Source organism: Topomyia yanbarensis, chromosome 2 (assembly GCF_030247195.1).
Source record: "Topomyia yanbarensis strain Yona2022 chromosome 2, ASM3024719v1, whole genome shotgun sequence".
In the NCBI taxonomy this organism is placed as follows: domain Eukaryota; kingdom Metazoa; phylum Arthropoda; class Insecta; order Diptera; family Culicidae; genus Topomyia; species Topomyia yanbarensis.
Window position 1 is genome coordinate 440747355 of NC_080671.1, and position 21653 is coordinate 440769007.

Below are 21653 nucleotides of genomic sequence, written 5' to 3' on the forward strand. Positions count from 1 at the left end.
CGTATCGAGGAAGCCTCATAATCTAATAGTCCTGGCTAACAATGAAGCACCCGGTCCGGTACAATCGAGGCGAACAATTTTGAGTTATTGGATTTTAGATTTGATAGAAAATGCGAAGCAATTTTTTTTAACTTGCAATTAGATTAACACTGACTGATTCGAATTATCACGACTGGATCTGTAAGCAGCAATTCGAAAAGTATAAATAGATTTTTTACCAATACAATAAGTGCTCAACACTTTTACTGGTAGAGGAGTTTATTAAGCTGCCTTAACCCTTTATAAGGCAGTGGTCAGTGTATTGCCACCTTTTCGTTTCGTTCCTAACGCAGAAATATGAAGTTAGAAATGTTCCCATCTTATGAAATCTAAATCTACTCATTTGACCGAATGTCATTTGACCGAAATGGCCATTTGACCGAAATGGTCATTTGACCGAAATGATCGTTTGACCGAAATGATCATTTGACCGAAATGGTCATTTGACCGAAATGGTCATTTGACCGAAATGGTCATTTGACCGAAATGGTCATTTGACCGAAATGGTCATTTGACCGAAATGGTCATTTGACCGAAATGGTCATTTGACCGAAATGGTCATTTGACCGAAATGGTCATTTGACCGAAATGGTCATTTGACCGAAATGGTCATTTGACCGAAATGGTCATTTGACCGAAATGGTCATTTGACCGAAATGGTCATTTGACCGAAATGGTCATTTGACCGAAATGGTCATTTGACCGAAATGGTCATTTGACCGAAATGGTCATTTGACCGAAATGGTCATTTGACCGAAATGGTCATTTGACCGAAATGGTCATTTGACCGAAATGGTCATTTGACCGAAATGGTCATTTGACCGAAATGGTCATTTGACCGAAATGGTCATTTGACCGAAATGGTCATTTGACCGAAATGGTCATTTGACCGAAATGGTCATTTGACCGAAATGGTCATTTGACCGAAATGGTCATTTGACCGAAATGGTCATTTGACCGAAATGGTCATTTGACCGAAATGGTCATTTGACCGAAATGGTCATTTGACCGAAATGGTCATTTGACCGAAATGGTCATTTGACCGAAATGGTCATTTGACCGAAATGGTCATTTGACCGAAATGGTCATTTGACCGAAATGGTCATTTGACCGAAATGGTCATTTGACCGAAATGGTCATTTGACCGAAATGGTCATTTGACCGAAATGGTCATTTGACCGAAATGGTCATTTGACCGAAATGGTCATTTGACCGAAATGGTCATTTGACCGAAATGGTCATTTGACCGAAATGGTCATTTGACCGAAATGGTCATTTGACCGAAATGGTCATTTGACCGAAATGGTCATTTGACCGAAATGGTCATTTGACCGAAATGGTCAGGTGATCTCCAGGTGGCTTTTTGGTTAACTTTGCGGGGGAAGAAGGTACTTCGGACTACCATGCCCGGGAGGCTGCGAAGTTTACGCATCGTTGGCTGTTGTCATTCGATACGGTATGCAAGCTGTTTGGCCCGATTACCGATCTAAACATTACCTCCCGTCCACCTGAGCGTCCATATCACCGATCACGATTTTCACGTCCCGTTACGAACAGCCCTCGTAAACATCCTCCAGCTTCGCAAAGAACGCTTCCTTCTCGTCGTCGGGTCCCCCATCATGTGAGCAGTGTACGTTGATGATGCTGTAGTTGAAGAAACGGCCTTTGAACCTCAACTTACACATCCTTGCGTTGATCGGAGTCCATCCAATCACGCGTTGACGCATCCTACCGAGCATCCACACAAGCCGGTTCCCAGCTCATTGAAAGTAGCCGCCCGATGCCCGCTTTTCCACACCTTTTGTCCTGCCAAGCAAAGTTCCTGCAGTGCTGCGACTTCAAAGTTGCGTGGTTGGAGTTCGTCGGAGATTATCCCGTCCAAAAGCTGGAAAGCAGAGTGACCTGCAGTTCCATGTTCCGAGTTTCTAATCGTAGTCCTTATTTCGTCGCGTAGACCATTGTACCGATTCGCATTTTCTTCTGCATTGTTCGTAACGGTTAATTTTCCAGCGCGGCTTGTTGGGCCTTCCCCAACCCCTGTCTCACCGGAGGACCATCGTGTCAGCTCTGTTTAGAGTCCCACGCTGGCACGAGACGGATACATCAGCCGCCCCTAACACGTAGAACAGACGCTGTTTTGAGCCACCCCTAACATGGGGAACAGATGCTCGGATGGACTCACCCTGCGAAAAGAGGAGCCCCCCTTCCCTGTCAGCATATGACCATGGTCCCACCGGGGTTGGTTACCTGTACCCCAGCTGGCATCGCGAGGGGTAGGGATAGGAGTTCGTGGACAAAAGGCTAAGGCCCATTGTGGCGAACCACAGGGTCTACATTACGCATTGCCCAGTCATTTACCCTAGATATAAAATCCTTTTTGCTTTATTCGAAAGTGCAATACGATGGATGGGTAATGACATTTCGACTGGTTATTCAAATCTAACGATATGTACCGTAATCAACAATCCTAAACCAGTTAAACGCTTCTAAAAATATTCTCTCTTCAGTATACTATGGTCTTGATATACAGTCTCCTGCATAAATGCTCGGTCCGTCGCAACACCTAGCGTCTACTGATTTCACAGATGTACAGATATGCGAATGGAATTTACCAGGCCCGATGAGAGGGGGAGGCAGCCAGGGAAATTGCCCTGGGGCCCAGGTCGTATTTGGGGGCCCGCGTTTTTACCCGGAAGATGGTCGAACACGTCCGGTATTCATAGAAGAGCAATACAAATAGCAAAAGTAATTTCTTTGTAATCATTCGCACTTTATAAATTGTTATATGATGAAAGCGTAAACAAAATGAAAACCTTATTTGATAGTTGACATTTGTTCAAACAAACGTTCTTAAGGGTAAGTTTAAAAAACGAGGTTTATTGCTTAAATCGACGGAATACACTACAAAATATTGAGAAGCCAATTTAAAATATTTTCGAAGAAAGCAAAAGAGCGTTAAACAGAAATGCGAGTGCACGGACAAACGCATCCATCCTCTTCTACGTTCGCTTCTTTGCTGGTAGTGCCGGTTGTTGGCTTGGAGACACTGGGCGTGATTGTTGTTGAGTGAATATTTGTTCCTTTCCTGTCAGATCCGTAGATATTGGTTTTGTAGCCGTTTGGTTTGGCATAAGATAACGGTATGCTGTTTACGGTTATAGTAGGTGGGATTTCTTAGCTGCTTTTGCACAAAGTTTTCCATGGTACACTGTCTTTTTGTAGAATTCGTGCATAGGAATCTACCATGGTAGCATAACCAGTTTCGTCTGATGAAACTCGGTTTCGGTTGATCCGCATAAAATGGTTACGCATAAAAAAGTTGATTTGTACGGAAGCATTCCCACCACAAGAACAACGCTAGGGACACCCGGGAAAATGCGAAGTTACAGCTCTTATGGAAACCACTTCTCCGTATCTTGACATAAATTTGTTAATCACATTATCAGGGGCGCGTGGAGATAATTTGTATAAGCCCATCTCTCTAGAACTTTTGCCTATATATACGGGGATGATGTTGTTAACGTGGCAGCTTTCGTTAGTGCGCTGCATGTTGTTCGGCGAAACAAACGACTGTGCTTCTTAATGTTTGATATAGTGCATCTGCAGGGCGTTAACTTCTCCCGGATTGTGAAAAATCTGCACATTTAGTAATTGTTTCACTTCCCGAGTAGCTGGTCTCACAGGACATTTACAAAAATCAATGGCAACACAATTCGTCTGCAGTCGTTTTTGCCGTGTATCTATAGCGGAGCGATTTTTAGTTCCTACTCTGGGCGAGATGAGAAGGTACCCTGACCTTAATTAACCGGTGAGTAAAATGAATAATTTTTGTAGTAGAATACTTCTAACAATTCAATATGGGGGTCCCTTTTCAAAAATTTCTGCTAAGATATTTTCCCAGTCTTCAAACGCGAATAACTTCCGTTGTACTGATTGAAATCGTTGTATTTTTGCACTATCTGATCGGAAATATATGCACGTATATTGTATTTGATTCCGTAAGATGTGCATACGTCTACTATAGATAACGTAAATAATGTGAAAGTGGTAATTATCTGCGTTGATTGGTCCGTGCAATTCAACCAAGCAGCGAGCATTGCTAGGACTGCCCATTTGTTATCCAGTAAACTTTGCCACGTATAAAAACGGTACATAAGAAAAAAATCGTCAGCTTGTTTTTTGACCTCGTAATAGATGCTACGTTTTGGGTCAGCTCAAACTTTTCCGTTGCCGCCAGGCATCATTCCCTCCAATGATGCACAGGCGTGCCAGTTCCATGCATACAATGATCAGCACACATCACAGAAAAGCAGAACGCTCTTTTTTCGGAGTTCAATAAACGGATTTCAAGTGTGCTAGGAGTGGTTGAGTGCGAGAGACCCCGCTCTCTTGCTTTTTAAATGATACGTGGCGTGCTCAGATAAATTCATCACAACGTGCGCTCTAGAGTATACTGCGGTGGGTGGAGTGCGCTCTTTGGTAAATTTTCTTCTGGCAAGCGGTAGTGCGATTGACGATTTGATTAGCATTGGTTGTTGTGTTGTGTGAAAGAGATGATGTTGGCTTATTGGATACTTGTATAATATGTTTTTGCTGAGCATTCTTTACATTATAATTGGAAATAAATTTTCGCTATAATTCTTGCTTATTGTTACATATATCAAAACTGGCAAAAGTCAAATGTAGCTGAAGAAATTTTTTATCCAGCTCTATCATTATTTCATTTTTTGATGCTTTGCGACTTAGTCCGGTCTGACTTAACACCGACCATTTCATACTCGGGGCAAACTGGGACGACTTTTTATATATCATCGTATATGCTGCTATAAACAGAGTTCTATAACGATCCGTAGAACCAGATTAATTGTATAACTGCTGCAGGTATGACGGGATTTGTATAGCCACATTGTTTTCGGTTTATTTAAAGTTCCGCTAATGTTCATTTTACCTATTTCGCAGATCAACTAGTAAATTGCTCCATTAAAAGTAATGTCCTGGCACTACAGTCGTTGTCGGCTATTATCATACGTGGCAATTGCAGGCTTACTGCGAAAACTCAGAACTAAGACTTGATTAAGGTTAACTAAGAAACCTGCTTGGTGAAGGCTTGAACATATTATTTATAGGCCATTCGCCTTAACTCTCTAATGCTGACATTTCACGCACAAATGGCTCTTAACTGTAAATTGAGTTCAACTTACAGTAAGTCCAAAAACTTTTTATTGTCTTTTTATTGTTTTATTGTTAATTTATTTTATTTATACATGCTATACTTTAAAGTGGCCAATTTCTAAAAATATTCAGCTAGACGAATGCATTTTGATTCCACTATACATATGTGCAAAGAAATATTCAATAATCAGGGCCGGTGAATAATGTGGGTTGTAAAGGTAGTACTATCCACTTGAAAATAATTGAGTTTAAACATTGGAACAAGCCTAATCTTTGAATTTTGTCACGCTTGTGTCTCGGGTGCACGTTTGAAATTTTCGAGGTATGACAGAGACCAAAGTATGATTATTTGCACAAACGCATCGCAAGTGATTTCTGTGAATGTAATGCAAGCGTATGTAGGGGTGGATGGGGTAAAGTACATCCCTAAGAAAATTTAATCATACTAAGAGACCATCAATTGGGAGAATGTAATCAATGATATCATTTAGACAACATTTTATTCTGAAATCACAATCGCTTAGCAAAATTTTCAGAAGCATGAAAAATATTCAATTTTTTAAAATCATTATAAATTACTCTTTGAAAAATAGGTGGGGTAAAACGGTCCTGTGCAGTGATAAATAGCACCACAACAACGGGGCATAATGCGTCACAACAAATATCGTAATTCAACAATGCAGACATTACCTACCCATCTTTTTTTTGTATTTTTGTATTTTTATAGCACGTTCTTTCTTTTTCTTCTAAAAGTGTATTGTGTTGAGATAGAACGGTGATTTTGGGCCTCGCCAAAGGTGCATGTGATGTCTATAATTATAATGTGCGAATTGAAGTAATCAAATCAGTTCAGTTCATCCAACAGCAGGAGTACTTGGTTGTCCAATGTACTCGCATTTGTTTAATTTGCGTCTTATTATTGCGTTCTGTGTCTATATTGTTGTCGGGGCCTACATATTCTCACAGCATATCACCGGCTCCTACGTTAGACATATCACACTGTTTATTGATTAAAACTGCATACGATTAGAAACGGTATTCTTGGATTCAATATGTGATAAACTTAGGTAAATTGAAAATCTTTTTGATTTAATCATTTTAAACGAGAATTTCGAACTGATTCTTCTACCTTCTCATTTGGCTTACAATATCTATTATTAAAAGTACAAATTGAGCTAAAGATGGCCAATATTTACACCCTACAATTTCACCATGTTAGACATAGCGTGCTGATTATGTTCCAGACCATCAATCAAGCAGAAGTGTTTGTTTCGCGAAACGAAATATATCCGCTCACTGTTAAAATAAAAATTCTGAATCCCTCCGGGGGTTGAAAGTGTTACTCCTGATATTGTAGTACATGCAGATCGTTCAGTGGGTACAGTATCGAAAGTTATTTTTTTCTTTTGCTGTGTCAATAAAGAAGGGAAGAGTTATTTTTAAAAAGCGGCCCTTACACGTTCAGTATTTTTGTCAATACTAGTGAATATTGTCGAAAGTATTGTACGTGTAATGGAAAAAAGTTGTATTGACGATGTGGATTTCAAACGGGACTGAAATATTGCAACAATAGCGTCAATACTGGTATTGACAAAAATATTGAACGTGTAAGGGCCGCTAAAAAACGGCTCTATGTTAACATTGCTGACAGACCAGGCATTGCATTTATCGCTCATATAAGTAAATGCGCCCGAATAGTTTGCTACTGCGACAATAAAAACTCACATTTCACACGAAAAGTTATTGGCACTCACACAACTTCTCCGGATAAATACAACGTGTTATTTCTCCGGATAAATAAAACAGCCGGAGAATGAGTGAATGAGTTTATCACGGTATCCTTTTGGCGTTCCCTGCTTTGCTGTCGTTATTCCAAAACACGATAAAACAAGTCCATCATACTTCTTTGCCGCTTTTCTTTGTAATTAAGTGTATTTTTTGAAGTTTTTATTGATTTCCACGAAATTAAAATTTTATCACCTTCTCCGGTGAGAAGGAAAAAGTCAAATAAATTTAATCCGGAAAATCATTCTCACGCTATTTGTGGAGACGGAGAATTTTGCGACTCATCTTATCTCGGAAAAGTTGGACATCGGATAAGCTACTTCTCGCGTGAGTGAGAGAGAATTACAACCCCTGTGACAGACATTAAGATGCTTCTGAACTAGCTCTACGCTGGCATACTATTTCGCCTTTGCCGACACAAAGTGTGCCTTAATGATCTCTGTAGAACTGTGAAGCCGTAAAAATATGTTCTGTATGCGAATATAGAACATATCTAAAACTATTAAATAATGCTTCGTGGTCTCTTGGGTATATTCCTTACCACTAACCTTACCACTTCCCCAATCCTTCACATCAGGCAAATCATGAAAAGACGATTCATGGCAAGGCACAAATCTCCGATCAACATGGGGACGCTACTGATTCCTGAGTACGCTCAAATTGAAAAACTCGTAGCTATGGCAATTTCAGCTGATTTGGATACCACGAAATAAGAAGCTGTCAAAATTCACCTGTTTGACACGCTATCTGCGGATGTGGCAATATGACTCAACCGGAGACTAATAGAAACCACGGACTCTCGAGTTCCTCATGGCTGAAGAGGTACTAACTCATACTGAACTAGAGGGCTTAGATTTAAAAGGGCCCTGCAGTAATACATGCCTTGGGGCCCGACGCGGCTTTCGACGGCCCTGGAATTTACATGAAATGAACGACGGTCAAACATGATCGAACTTCGGTATAATCTCTTTGATATTGGATTTTTCGATGTTTTTACAAGTTTTCAACCATCGGAAACAAATATACCGGTTAGTGAAAGAACAAATACTAAATTCTTCGGGTTCTTGTATGATACGTGCGAGTTGTGGTTCATTAATAATACGTCTGATAAGTAAACAGATCTGCAAGTATTGTCTCCCGGAAGAATCCTCCATCCGGCGCCTTTAAACCATTTCTATCATAATTTTTGAAGATGATACTACTTCAAACAAGATACTCTCTTTGATTACATTTTCTTTCGATTTCTTTCGAAAATTACAGCGTTATTTCCAATGACATATTGAAAGTTGCTTCCTTTTCTACCATATTATGCAACGACCTAAGGAGCAAACGTAAAAGCGACCGAGTACGTTGTTTTAAAAAATTATGGTTCTTGAAGAAAGTGGATAAGTACAAAACTACAAGAACTTTCACCCGTGAACCAATTCGATACCGGAATCAAAATCAAACAGAATAATAGCACGTGCTCCATAAGTATAAACGGCATCAGCCTACTTAACCGCTCCACAGACCTACACACGATCGACCAGCTGTCACTCGTAGAAATTCGCCGCCTCAGCAAGCCTATCCAGAAACTGATCCAACGAGTGTTGTTCGAATTGAAGCACTTCCCAGCGTGGCCTACGGTGTTTTTCCTCGCTACTCGATTCGAATCGAACCCTGAATCAGTGAAGTGAAGTGCCATCGGTCGCGAATGGCACAATCCCCGCTGGGTCACCGAACCTCGCTCTCTCTTCATGTACGTCTGTATAGCCAACATATCCTCTCGATCTCGATCACTCATCGCCATCAGCAAGATGGCGCCCGACAGTCTTGCGACTGAACATTTTCGACTCAGAACAAAAGTTGACAGTTGAACGTTTTTCACGGCACATTAGTGCTCGCCGCCAAAATCATAACAATCGTCATACGTGTTATGGCGAGTATAAAAGCAAAAGATCGAGACGGGAAAAAACGGGGCACGCACTCTATTATGTTTGTGCAATTTTTCGGTTAGACCACCCTGGCGCGAATGCTTCCGGGGGGTAGTGTAACCTCCCAACGGGGATGCTTGCTTGCCCTGACATCAGGCAGGCAGGCAGACCGAGCGCACACACCGCAGTCGGGCTTGGCTACGGCTAAACGGAGTCAGCTAACCTCACATCAATTCAATGCAGGGAATGAGGTCGTCGCGCAAAAAAAAATACGGCACATGGGGGCACGAGGCCTCCTAGTGATAATAAAATAAATACGTTACATGGATGATATAATAATCATAATCCGGGGATAATTGTCCAACTTCTGTTTGATTTTTCCGGACTGATTTGCGGATTGCTGCCGCGCGCGGACGGAAGCGGAACGATTGTTAATTGTTCGCAGTCGGATGCATCTGGCGAATGTGTAGTTTGGTTTCTGCTGTTTTTGTTCTGTTCCTCTCGACAGTAAACGGAAAGTTCAAAGTTGTTCAAAGTCAACCAGGGTTAAATGACACAGAATGCGCCAAGGCACGGGCAAAGTTCAGACGATGATACGGGCTACGCAGATGCCAAAAAGTGACGTCGCGCCAGTCGGATTCAATTATCGTAAATGAGATTCAAGAGGGAGGTTCCACTTGAAACAATTGATTCCAACGAAACGAGCAACGTTCGAGTTGAGGTTTAGTTCTAGTTAGATTGCGATTTCATATTATGTTATGAAGCTAGCTAAAAAAAAGACAAACGATTGACAAGTGGAGATATGCTGATAAAGTGCTTCGCCTAATCAAATAATATACAATAAACTTAATAATTTTTTTAGTTGTTATTGTAACTACATTTACATTTGATTCCACTAGTACACCCTAAGTCTGGCTAGGTTGTATATGTAGAACCTAAAGTTTTTCACCAACTTTACATTTATTAAAGGTGTGTTATGTACCAAGTTTGGTCTGGCCTGCTAACATATCTCCATAGTTTTTCGAATTAAATTGTCTTTTGGTTCCGGAATTACAGGTTGGTGCGGTCACATAAGAGACTACTACTTAGATAGACAAACCCAGAGCACTGATAACCAATCAAAGATTTTTTTCTTTTTGTCCACTATCGACAATTCCAGAAGTCTCTGATTTTGGGCATATTTCAGAATTAAAGTCTCATCAGTTCTTCGGCAATGTTTGAACCGATTTTCTGTAACCAAGTGGAAGATACAATATGCGGTTGGGTGTCACCACGACCTCCTTCCTCTTCTCCTTAGACCCTTTCATTACTCTCTGCTCCACTTAGACCACCTTCATCCACCCCGCATACCAAAATAAGGTAGGGGATTTCTGACGCATCCTCCCATATCCAGTACCGTCTTTACGCATGGGCACACTGGGCCAGGGCCAGGGGCCCCGGGCTTTTGGGGGCCCGCAACTTAGGATGAATATAGAAGCATTTTTAAAGTTAAGTTCCAAAAAATAGTAGCACTTAATTGTTTATAACTCTTTAGCGTGTGGGGTAACAATGGATCAGTTGCTCGGATTCACACATTGCACCTTATCCCATGTGACATTTAAAGAGCATCAGACAATCAAACGGAGTGATGGTAGCGGTAGGGAACGACGTACTACATGACCTGGATGGTATTGGACCAATTCGAATGTCAATTCAACATTTCGATTCAAGTTTCAAATCATTTTGAGCAAAAACAATGAAATGTTTTTTTACAATACTAGTCTAGTATAGTCTACACATACACAGCCAATACATGTAAGAAACCTGGAAAATTGCAGACGCTCGCCTACAATTTTTCTTATCAGTATTAATCTTTGTTGCACATACGGTATGTGGCACAATCATTAAAGCGGTCAGACCAACTGTTAAGCGTACAGAATGAAAATGATTAAAAATTATACGGCAATCTAATTATTAATTTAATGAAGAATTTTATCAACGAGTCATTTTGGGAGAAACGTGGACAACCGTACCGACCGAGTGACTTAGCTAAGAGGATTAATGTCACTCCTTTTGTCCTAAGCTTCTGAGATGGGACAGAGGTATTTAACCCTGGCTAATGAGCCTGGGTTATAGCGCCTTTATTCGCTCCAATAAAATATTTTCTACAATACGCATAGAAAATTCAAAAGGCACCAAGCAGAAGTGGCAACAAAGTGGCAAAATTTGCATATTGAAGTTGTACAGAAAGTGGAAGAAGATGACGAAATTCGGTACACAATCCTTGTTTGGCAAGCGATCCGCGCATGTGGCAAATTTTAATTTCTTCATCACATGAAGAATTGTGAATCAACAAATCTTCATGAAAACCTCTAAAAATGACTCCTGGACATCTTGAGATTTCACGATACTTTCGCGGCCAGATTAGGCATTTTCCGCTATGCCGTCGTAATCTAGTCCAGAATCAATTATACTATTTTTGTACGACACTCCGCCTTATCATAAATATTTTAGGCCGTTAGAATCAGGAATCAGTAGTCGAGGATTTGTGCCTCACGGCAGCGTGCATTCAATGTATTCTATTTCGACTGTTTTACATGACTTGTACTGAAATTAATTTTTTTAACTTAAAATTTTTATGCATTTATGTTTGGGTTTACATGTTGTATAATTTCGAAAGGTGAAAAGGCTAATTATTTATATTTATTTTTTTTTTTTCTTTCTGTCTCTATCACCGACATCAGAGAGGCGACTCTACCATCAAAACCTTCGACTTGCCACTCAACTACCAACGCCGTCGTAGAGATACTAATATGTTGAATATGAACATATTAATATTACTTATAATGTACTTGTTTGCTATCTTCGCCTCGCCGAACCGTTTACTATAAAAGAAAGCACAAAACTTCTGTCAGAATATACAACAAAAATGTACTATGTCAAAGTATCGTACTATTTCTGCAGCAAAAAATGCGAATATGTAAAATGAATCACGCACTTAGATTCGACATAATATCGATTGATTTCAATGGCTGAAATATTCAACATTGTCACCTGTAAATGTAGTTGAATTATGATTAAAAAAATGGGGCTTTTTTGTCAAGCTAGCTATTGACTTTTTCCAGCTGCATCATATCAGGAACGGTAAGAAATCGAGAATAACATTGTACGAATCAATGTAACTTTTGTAAATCATATAGTCGTCATCTATTACCAAGTTGAATTTTATTGGCATATTGCTAAATATTTTTCCTAGTTAATTATAGTGTAAGGACAATTATTGAATGAATCGTCGACATTGTAGTGTTGACGTTTAACCCGCCTTACTCCATCATTTCTCATTATTGACGGAGACACTTATCAGCCTCAAACAGCGTCTTACAAATATTAAGATCAGACTATATCATATGGGGGAATTGCGCAGCTGGTAAGTCCATAACACTGTACGTAGCTCGCCTCGAACTCCCACAACCTCATATAGTTAGTGTGTTAGACTCTTTGCCACTTTCGGTCAGATTGGTTAGAAATGCTAATACCTTTTTAAGATCCATCAAAATCATCTTCCGTTTTTCGACAGTACCTGGACATTTACAATGCCACCTATAGTGATGAAAATCTAAATTCTTCTGCATATAATTTGATTTCTGCAGTATTTTTAATATTTTCACATGGTTAAATGATTTGGCTTAAATTTGAAAAATAAATCTCAAGATGGTATAGATGGTTTCTTGATGCTGGGGATCATTTTTTGATCATCCTACTCTACATCAGTTTATACCTGTTCAATTATAGGGGCCCCTCAGCTCAGTTGTGCCCAGGGGCCCCGAGTGGTCTTAAGACGGCCCTGCCCATATCAAACTAAGACCCCCGCCCCCTCACTCCTGCAGTCCATGTTTGAATGAAGACCACATTAAGCAAAGCACATGCTAACTAAACTAATTACATACTATATTTTTTTACCTCAAGCGCGTCAGTGTCGACAAGTTGCTCATAAGGTTCGTGGCATTCGTGCGCTTGTATGTGAGCTCTGTACAAATACGCCCGGATTTTGGAAAAAAAAATAAAGATAGGCATCTTCAAATGTATATTAGATTTTTTTTCGAGAGTTGTCCTACTGGAGCTGTACAGCTAGATTCTCGGAAGGGCTCCCCGTCAGAATCACGTACTACAATTTGCAGACGAGAAAGGCAATGTCGCCCACTAAAACACTGCTTTAGGCCAATTGTAGCGGGTCGTGATTCTGAATGTGATATTCATTGCACAGTTCAGGTATGTGAGGGCGTAGGGACTCGCGATCGCGTGTATCATCGCGAAGAACTCGAGAATTTGTACGTTAACGTGTTCGATCGCGTGTGCGTTTGTATGTCGCGTGTGCTAACCTGTATGTAACTTCGAGTCTATAAATTCTTTTTTATAACCGTGTGCCTTTCGCATATTCGCGTGTGTTGCTAAAAGAGAGTGAGATCTTCCATATTACTAGAGTTCCCAGTGATGTCGCCATGGAACGTGTTGTCTAGTGGATATGTGCTTTATTTTTTATTGGTCCTACTGAATGTATGGACCTTAGTTATTAGGACAGAAAGTAATAGTTTCCGGACGTGACCGATTCATCAGCCCGCGAAAACGGACGTTTGTAGGTTCGTGTTTGAGACAGCGTTTGAAACTTCGTGAGTGCTAAAACGTTCTCCTTATTACCGAGGTGTTACTAAGTTTGCGCGATCGCGAACGTAGGTGTGCGTTGTTAATCGCGAAGGGCTTAAGCGTTCGTATGTTAACGTGTTTGTCACGTGTGCTCGCGTTCATGTGACTTCGCGTGTACAAGACTGGATTTTGTAACCGTGTAGCATTTCCTATATACGCGAGCGTTCTTGGGTGGTCACGCGGACCTTCATTCTGATAGTTAGTATTTGGTGTACAATTCACATTCTGACAGGGAGTAAGTTACCCCATATCACTAGAGTCCTCGGTCATGTCGCCATGTAACGTGGTGTCCAGTGGATATGAGAGCTTGCTTTTTTTAATTGATCCAATTGAAGGTAAAGACCTAGTCTGCTGATATCAAGGATAGAAACATCCGGAAGTAACCGATTCATGATCGTGCGAGTGCGGGAGTTTTTAGGTTCACGCTTGAGATCGCGTTTGAAAATTTATAGGAGCTGAGACATTCACTTTATCACCGGGATGTTATCATGTTTACGAGATCGCGGGTGTAGGTGCCGGGGATGGTCGCGAAGGGCTCAAGCATTTGTATATTAATGTTTTTGTCACGTGTATGTGATTTCGCGTGTATAATTTTGATTTTATAATGATGTAGCGTGTATTCTTGTTTGATCGCGCGCGGACCGTGAATCTGATGCTCAATTTTTAGTGAATGGTACAGATGGTAGTCCGTTTCCCTATGGGGAAACTTGAGTTCCAGGTCATGTCACCATGTGTTGTTTAATGAATTTTAGCGTCACTTTTTTTATTGTGTTCGGACGGCAGGCGAAAACAAGATTTTTGAAAATCCGCCTTTTTTTACTGTGCAGATCAAACTAAATAACTTTATTTTAATTTACCGTAAATAATCGATTATTTGTCTTACTCACAATTGTTTGTTCTCCTTACTTTACAGCTTCCTCTTTTCCTTCCTCTATCGCTGTCTATCGCAATTTATCTACAATTTAGTATTCACATTTTTCATTTTATCGGTTTTAGTAATTAATTTGTACGTTCACTTACTTCGTTTTATCTCGGAATTGATAATCTCAACTGTACCGTTCGTATTTGTCCAGTGTTTGCCTCCGCGTATGTATTCTGGATCTTAGTACAGCTTAATCTTTAATCTATCCACTATCCGAATAATTTTCTTGCTCACAACTTCTAATTTCTTACTCCAACGTATTTTACTATTCTACTACTATCACTTTCAAAATGGTGTTTTTCTATCCTACTTTCCTTCTTATGTTGTTTGTTTACTTATGTTGTCTGACAGTTCCCTCGCACTACATTCGTGATGCACTTCGTCGTCTGTCAGCATGACAACAAATTTGTTGCATCTGTCAATTCGACACGGGTGCAATGGTGCAACTGCCAGTGATGCCAGAACATTCCCCGGCCCGTAACCCTGTCCCGGAGCTCGCATCCGGTTCAGAGTTACCAAACTCCATCACGGCTAGTTTTACTGTTGCTCGCCTATATCGTCCACTGTTGGTGCGTACCCAGGCCTGCCAAATTCGTCCATCACCGGACACGATGACCTCCTCTATCACCCCGCGGATCCAGCACTTCCGGTTGCTACCTTCTACCACATAAACTAAGTCTCCTATTCTTAATGGTCTCGACTAACCAAACCACTTTGTCCTCTGGTTCAGCGAAGGAATGTACTCCTTGACCCAACGTTCCCACAAAATGCTGGCCAACTGCTGCGATCGCTGGAACGCGTCTCGAAGTGCTGCAGCTGGATGAGGTGGGGGAAGATTCACGCTAGGCTGATTTGGGGAGAGTCCCCGCAAAAAGTAGATTGGAGTGAGTGCCTCCGCTTCGTCACACTCTTGAGACACGTACGTTAGCGGGCGAGAATTGATCATGTCTTCCGCTTCCACCACTACTGTCTGCAAAATTTCGTCCGTCAACCGTCTCCCATCATCAAGCGCCACGAATGCCTCCTTAACCGACCGAATGAGACGCTCCCATACTCCTCCCATGTGAGGAGCCAAAGGGGGGTTGAACGTCCACTTCGTTCTCGCGCTAGTCAGCTGATCCGCACAATCTTCTCCTATTTCTCGGACAACTCCTTCCAGTTCCTTACTGGCTCCTAGGAAGTTCGTCCCATTGTCGGACAGAAACTCCATCGGCCAACCTCGCCGACCAATGAACCGGTGAATCGCCATCAAGCACGACTGCGTAGTCAGTCCGTGAGCCACCTCCAGGTGCACCGCGCGGGTTGCCAAGCAGGTGAACAATGCGACCCATCTCTTCTCCGTTCGGCGTCCCACAGTAACAGCAAACGGGCCCAAATAATCCACACCTGTGTAACTAAAGGGACGAAGATTCGGTGTTAACCGCTGCACTGGTAGCGGAGCCATTCGTGGAACTCGAGGCCGACTTCGATGGACCTTACACCATACGCAAGACGACGACACCTTCCGGACTACTGCGTCAAGCTGCGGAATGTAGAACAGCTGCTTCAGCTCGTTCTTCACCGCCTGTCGATATCCGTGACCGCTCTTCTCGTGGTAATGCTGAACAATCAGCTGCGTGATTTTATGCTGATGTGGCAGGATCGTTGGAAAACGTAGATCGAATGACAGCAACTCTGCTTTCTCTGCTTTCCCCTCCATTCGAATCAGCCCGTTTTCGTCAATCAGCGGAGTAAGTTTGTAGAGTGCACTGGACTTCTCGATCGCCAGCCATTGGCTCACCGGCCGATCTTTATTTCTGACCAGTACCTTCAACTCATCGATGAAACACTCCGCCTGTGCCATCTTCATCAGCCATAGTTCCGCCTTCTCGTACTCACTTTGCTGTAGCGCCACACGTACTGACGTAGCTGGCGTCAGTTGTAGTATTCTGCTCTGTCTGCTCGTTGCTTTTAGCGTCTCAATCGGCAGTTTTTTGCTCTTTCGTCTACAGTTCGACACGAACCGGATTACGCACGCCATCGTCCTCACCAGCACTGTCCACTTAGAAAACCGATTGGCGTCCACGATAGCCTGTGCAACTTGCACGTCGTGCAGCATCAAGTGAACCCGAAGTTCCTCCGTAGTGTTAGCTGGAGGTAATTCTCTCTTCGGCCACTTTTCTACACTGTCGTACAAAAATTGTTGCCCACGTACCCACGGGCTGTTGGGGTGTATCTCCAGACCTTTACCCCATTTGGTTACCAGATCCGCCACGTTCAATCTCGTCGGAACCCATCGCCAATCTGTCAGTTTAGTCAAACTAAGAATTTCGCCAATGCGAAAACCAACAAATTGCTTGTAGCGGCGCTGATCCGACCGAATCCAGGACAGCACTACTTCTGCGTCAATCCAGAACACCACTTTACTGATCGTGAAGTTGTGATTCTCCTCGATCGTTCGTGCCAGCCTTGCCGCAAGAACCGCTGCCAGGAGTTCTAGCCACGGAATCGACAGCTGCTTCAACGGTGCTACCTTCGCTCGACTCATCACTGGCGAACACACCACCTTACCCCGTACGATTGCACGGAAGTATGCCAGACATCCGTACGCCGTCTCGCTGGCATCCGCAAAGATGTGAAGCTGGACTTCTTCGACCTCATCTGATCTCGCAGTTCCGAAATAGCTTCGAGGTAGCTTAAACACTGGCACGTCTGCGAGAATGTTGGTCCACCGCAACCACTTCCTGAACGACAGCTCATCGATTGCATCATCCCAGTCGCAGCCTGTCCGCCACAGATCCTGAACCAGCATTTTCCCGAGAATTGTAACTGGAGCAAGAAATCCTGCTGGATCGAATTGCGCCATCACAATGCTCAGAACAATTCTTTTCGTCGGGCATTTTTCCTCTAGGAAAACCTTGTTGTACTCTGCTTTCCATTCGGTCGCAAAACGGAACTCGTCTCCAACCGGGTCCCAAACGACGCCTAGCACACGCTCGTATTCGTTGTTCTTGTCCCAGTTGAAATGCACTGCGGAATCGACACTCCTTTCTCCTATTTGTTCGAGAAATCTAGCAGAGTTCGACACCCAGTTTCTGATCCGAAATCCTCCACACGAATGGATGTACCTCACCTCGCTGGCTCGCTGGATCGCTTCTTCGATAGTATCCACGCTGTCGTAGTAGTCATCTACGTAGTGACGCTTCACGATGGCTTCTACTGCTTCAGGGTACTTCTCCGAGAAATCTGCTGCATTCAAGTTCTTCACGAATTGAGCTGAGCAGGGCGAACACGTGGAACCAAAGGTGGCAACGTCCATACGTACACCTGCGGGGCTTCTTCACTGTTCGCTCGGAACAAAAACCGTTGCGCTTGCCTATCCTCAGGTCTGATCCGGATCTGATGGTACATTTCTTGAATGTCACCACCAAATGCTACTGGCCGTTCCCGAAAATTGCAGATTACTCTGGGAAGCGGAACTAGCATATCCGGACCTTTGAGTAACTCTGAGTTAAGAGAGACTCCGTTCACTGATGCTGCAGCATCCCAAACCAAGCGCACCTTACTCGGCTTCTTCGGATTCACTACGACGTTCAGCGGTAGATACCACACAGCGGTTTGTGGCGTACCCTTCAGTTCGGCTTCACTCGCCTTGTGCGCGTAGTGTTTGACTTGATAGTCCTCGATCTGCTGGCACACGTTTTTTTTTCAAGTCTGAATTCCTGTTCAGCTTACGGTCCAGAGCCTTCATCCGGCGTACAGCCATCGGATAGCTGTCAGGGAATCGTCGTGCGTCCTCACGCCACAGCAACCCCGTTTCGAAGCGATCACCCACTCGCTTCGTCGTTGTCTCAAGCATCTCTCGAGCTCTTTTCTCCTCCACGGGCTCCGGTACAGCGAACGTCGCAATCGCTGTCTCATCTAGCATGTATTGCTCTCGCATCATGTCATGGAGACCTTGATTGCTTGCTGGAACGATCGAGTGCAGATTCAGGTAAGTGTACGCACTCGGTCTTCGGTTCTCCATACACTGTCCAGCCAATCTTTGACCGCACGGCAATCGGTTCGTTTGGCTTACCGACCCGCGACTACAACGGCGCTAATAAGTGGACGTTGTCTAGCCCGAGTAGGATTCTCGGCTTTCCCAATGGGTAATCTCTCACCGGAACGCGTGCAAGATGGGAATATTTTTTTACCACATCTGCGAATCGCACGTTCTGCTTCGGCAGCACCAACTCTGATACCGTTCGAGTGTTGAACAGCGGAAATTTCTCCTTCGAACCCTTCGCCGACATCATCAGTTCGACCTTCCTCGAATCGGTCTCAAAGCGGTTGATATTGCCCGTCCACGTCACTATCAACGGCTCTAGAGTACCTTCTGCTATCAGCCGCCTGGCCACCAGATCATCTACCAGCGTAGCCGACGACCCTTCGTCGAAGAACGCAGTAGTATCGAACTGTCGTTTGCCCACGTAAAGCGTCACCGGCATCATACGGAAAATAACCGCACTATCTGCCTTTTCGGTAGCATTGCATTCTACCTTCTGCAGCCGCACCGATTCCTCCACTCGATGCAAAAGTGGATGATGGCCTCCACGACAATTTTGCATGAAGCATCGAATCTTCGAGGTGCATCTGCTGTTTCCGTGTTTGTTCAAACAAAGACCACACAGGTTTTGTCGCTCAACCTCTCTCAACCTGGCGGCAATGTTCATCCGCTTAAACTCCTCACAGCACCTGATGAGATGATCCGTTCGTTTACAGATCCAGCACGGCTTAGTTACTGTCTCTCTTTGAATTTCATCAGAAACCTGGTCCGCGCCATGGAGATGGACAAACTCCTTCTTTCGGGAATTTCCTTTCCCCATTCGCGAAGGCTCGCGCTCGCTTAGCGACAATGTCGAGAACTCCGTCACCTCCGACACATCCGAAACGATGTCATTTGTGAAGTTCGTGAACATTCGCAACGGACTGTCCACCTTCCCTCGCTTATACCGGACCCAATCCAGTTTGTAGCTCAGTGGCAACTTGTCAACTAACTCCTGCACCAGCATCGGATTGTTTAGGTGGTCGCAAAGTCCTGACGCTTCAAGGTGGTCGCATAACTGCTTCACCGTTATCCCGAAGCTGATGAACGTCTCCAATCGATCAGCTCTCGGTGACGGCGCGTTCCTCACCTTCGACAGCAACGTTCTGAGCAGCTTCTCCGGTTTTCCGAACAGATTTCGAAGATCCCCGATCACATCCGGAACAGAGTCCGGTAACACTAGCCGACTCCTGACCGCCTCAAGTGCGTCACCCTGTAGACAGTCCTGCAAACGCTTCAAATTCTCGAGGTTTGAGAATCCGCAAGCTGCAGTCGTGTACTCGAAACTGCTGATAAACAAGGCCAAACTTCTGCTTCCCCTTTAAATTTGGGAAGGTTCTGAGAGACCGCTTTGCGAGCAGCTAGCTGATCTCTTGTAATACGACCCACGATACACCCCGACCCGTTTCCATCTCCGCACCTTTCATAGCTGCCTCGACTGCATCTACTCGGCGGGACCTCCGAAACTTCACCGTCACTCACATCTTCGTCACTTCGCTCGAATTGGCCGGCTTCGATGGTGAACGACTTATCTAACGGCACCTTCTTCGGACACGCGAGTTTATCTTACGTCTGCAGATATCCTTGCTTTGGATAGGCTCCGCGATAATCCAGCATCCAGTCATCCAGCTTCTGTTCCGGTTTGGAGGCAGAAGCACCGCTGACAGCTCCATATTGGCCCTTCAATGCGTTGACCTTATTAATGCTGTCGTCGAACTGTTTCCGAATAGCATCCCGCTTCTTCGAGAATTCACGTTCTGCGGCCAATTGGCAGTCAAGCATTTTCTGCTCATGCTCTAGCTGCCGCTGCTCCATTTCACGCTGCGCTCGTAGCTCCTGCTCGCGCATCTCCCACTCTAGCTTCATCCGCCTCTCGTTCCAAGCCTGCTGCTTAGCAAAACGCTGTTTCCGCAACTCGATCTGCTTTGCAAAGGCCATCTCCATTGCTAGCTGTTCCTCTTCCAACTGCTGCTCAGTCAGGTCTAAGACGGAACCAGCTCCACGATCGGACCCTGCATCGCTATTCGGGGCGGACTTCTTCCCGCGATTCTTAGCCGTAGTCTCTGGAACTTTGAGACGCCGGGCGCTTTGCGGAGAGCATCGCGGACAACGCCAACTAACGTTCGCCACCTCTTGGTTAACGAGAAATGAGCCCAATACTGACATTCTTCGCATTGAACCCAATCGATGTCATCGGATTCCGCTAGTTTGCAGTACAGACACTTTTCTTGCTTCAAAGGAGAAGAAGCCATCCTGCACACTATCCGAGAAACAATTTTTGATTTTGTTCGGACGGCAGGCGAAAACAAGATTTTTGAAAATCCGCCTTTTTTTACTGTGCAGATCAAACTAAATAACTTTATTTTAATTTACCGTAAATAATCAATTATTTGTCTTACTCACAATTGTTTGTTCTCCTTACTTTACAGCTTCCTCTTTTCCTTCCTCTATCGCTGTCTATCGCAATTTATCTACAATTTAGTATTCACATTTTTCATTTTATCGGTTTTAGTAATTAATTTGTACGTTCACTTACTTCGTTTTATCTCGGAATTGATAATCTCAACTGTACCGTTCGTATTTGTCCAGTGTTTACCTCCGCGTATGTATTCTGGATCTTAGTACAGCTTAATCTTTAATCTATCCACTATCCGAATAATTTTCTTGCTCACAACTTCTAATTTCTTACTCCAACGTATTTTACTATTCTACTACAATCACTTTCAAAATGGTGTTTTTCTATCCTACTTTCCTTCTTATGTTGTTTGTTTACTTATGTTGTCTGACAGTTCCCTCGCACTACATTCGTGATGCACTTCGTCGTCTGTCAGCATGACAACAAATTTGTTGCATCTGTCAATTCGACACGGGTGCAATGGTGCAACTGCCAGTGATGCCAGAACATTCCCCGGCCCGTAACCCTGTCCCGGAGCTCGCATCCGGTTCAGAGTTACCAAACTCCATCACGGCTAGTTTTACTGTTGCTCGCCTATATCGTCCACTGTTGGTGCGTACCCAGGCCTGCCAAATTCGTCCATCACCGGACACGATGACCTCCTCTATCACCCCGCGGATC

At 43.5% G+C, this 21653-nt stretch overlaps 1 protein-coding gene across 1 annotated transcript; it reads right to left on the reverse strand.

Moving 5' to 3' along the window:
- Positions 1-15211: 15211 nt before the first annotated feature.
- LOC131681039 (uncharacterized) lies at positions 15212-16531 on the reverse strand. The gene has a single exon (XM_058961744.1). It carries the CDS (start codon positions 16529-16531, stop codon positions 15212-15214), a length of 1320 nt encoding a protein of 439 aa, XP_058817727.1.
- Between the last annotated feature and the right edge of the window lie 5122 nt (positions 16532-21653).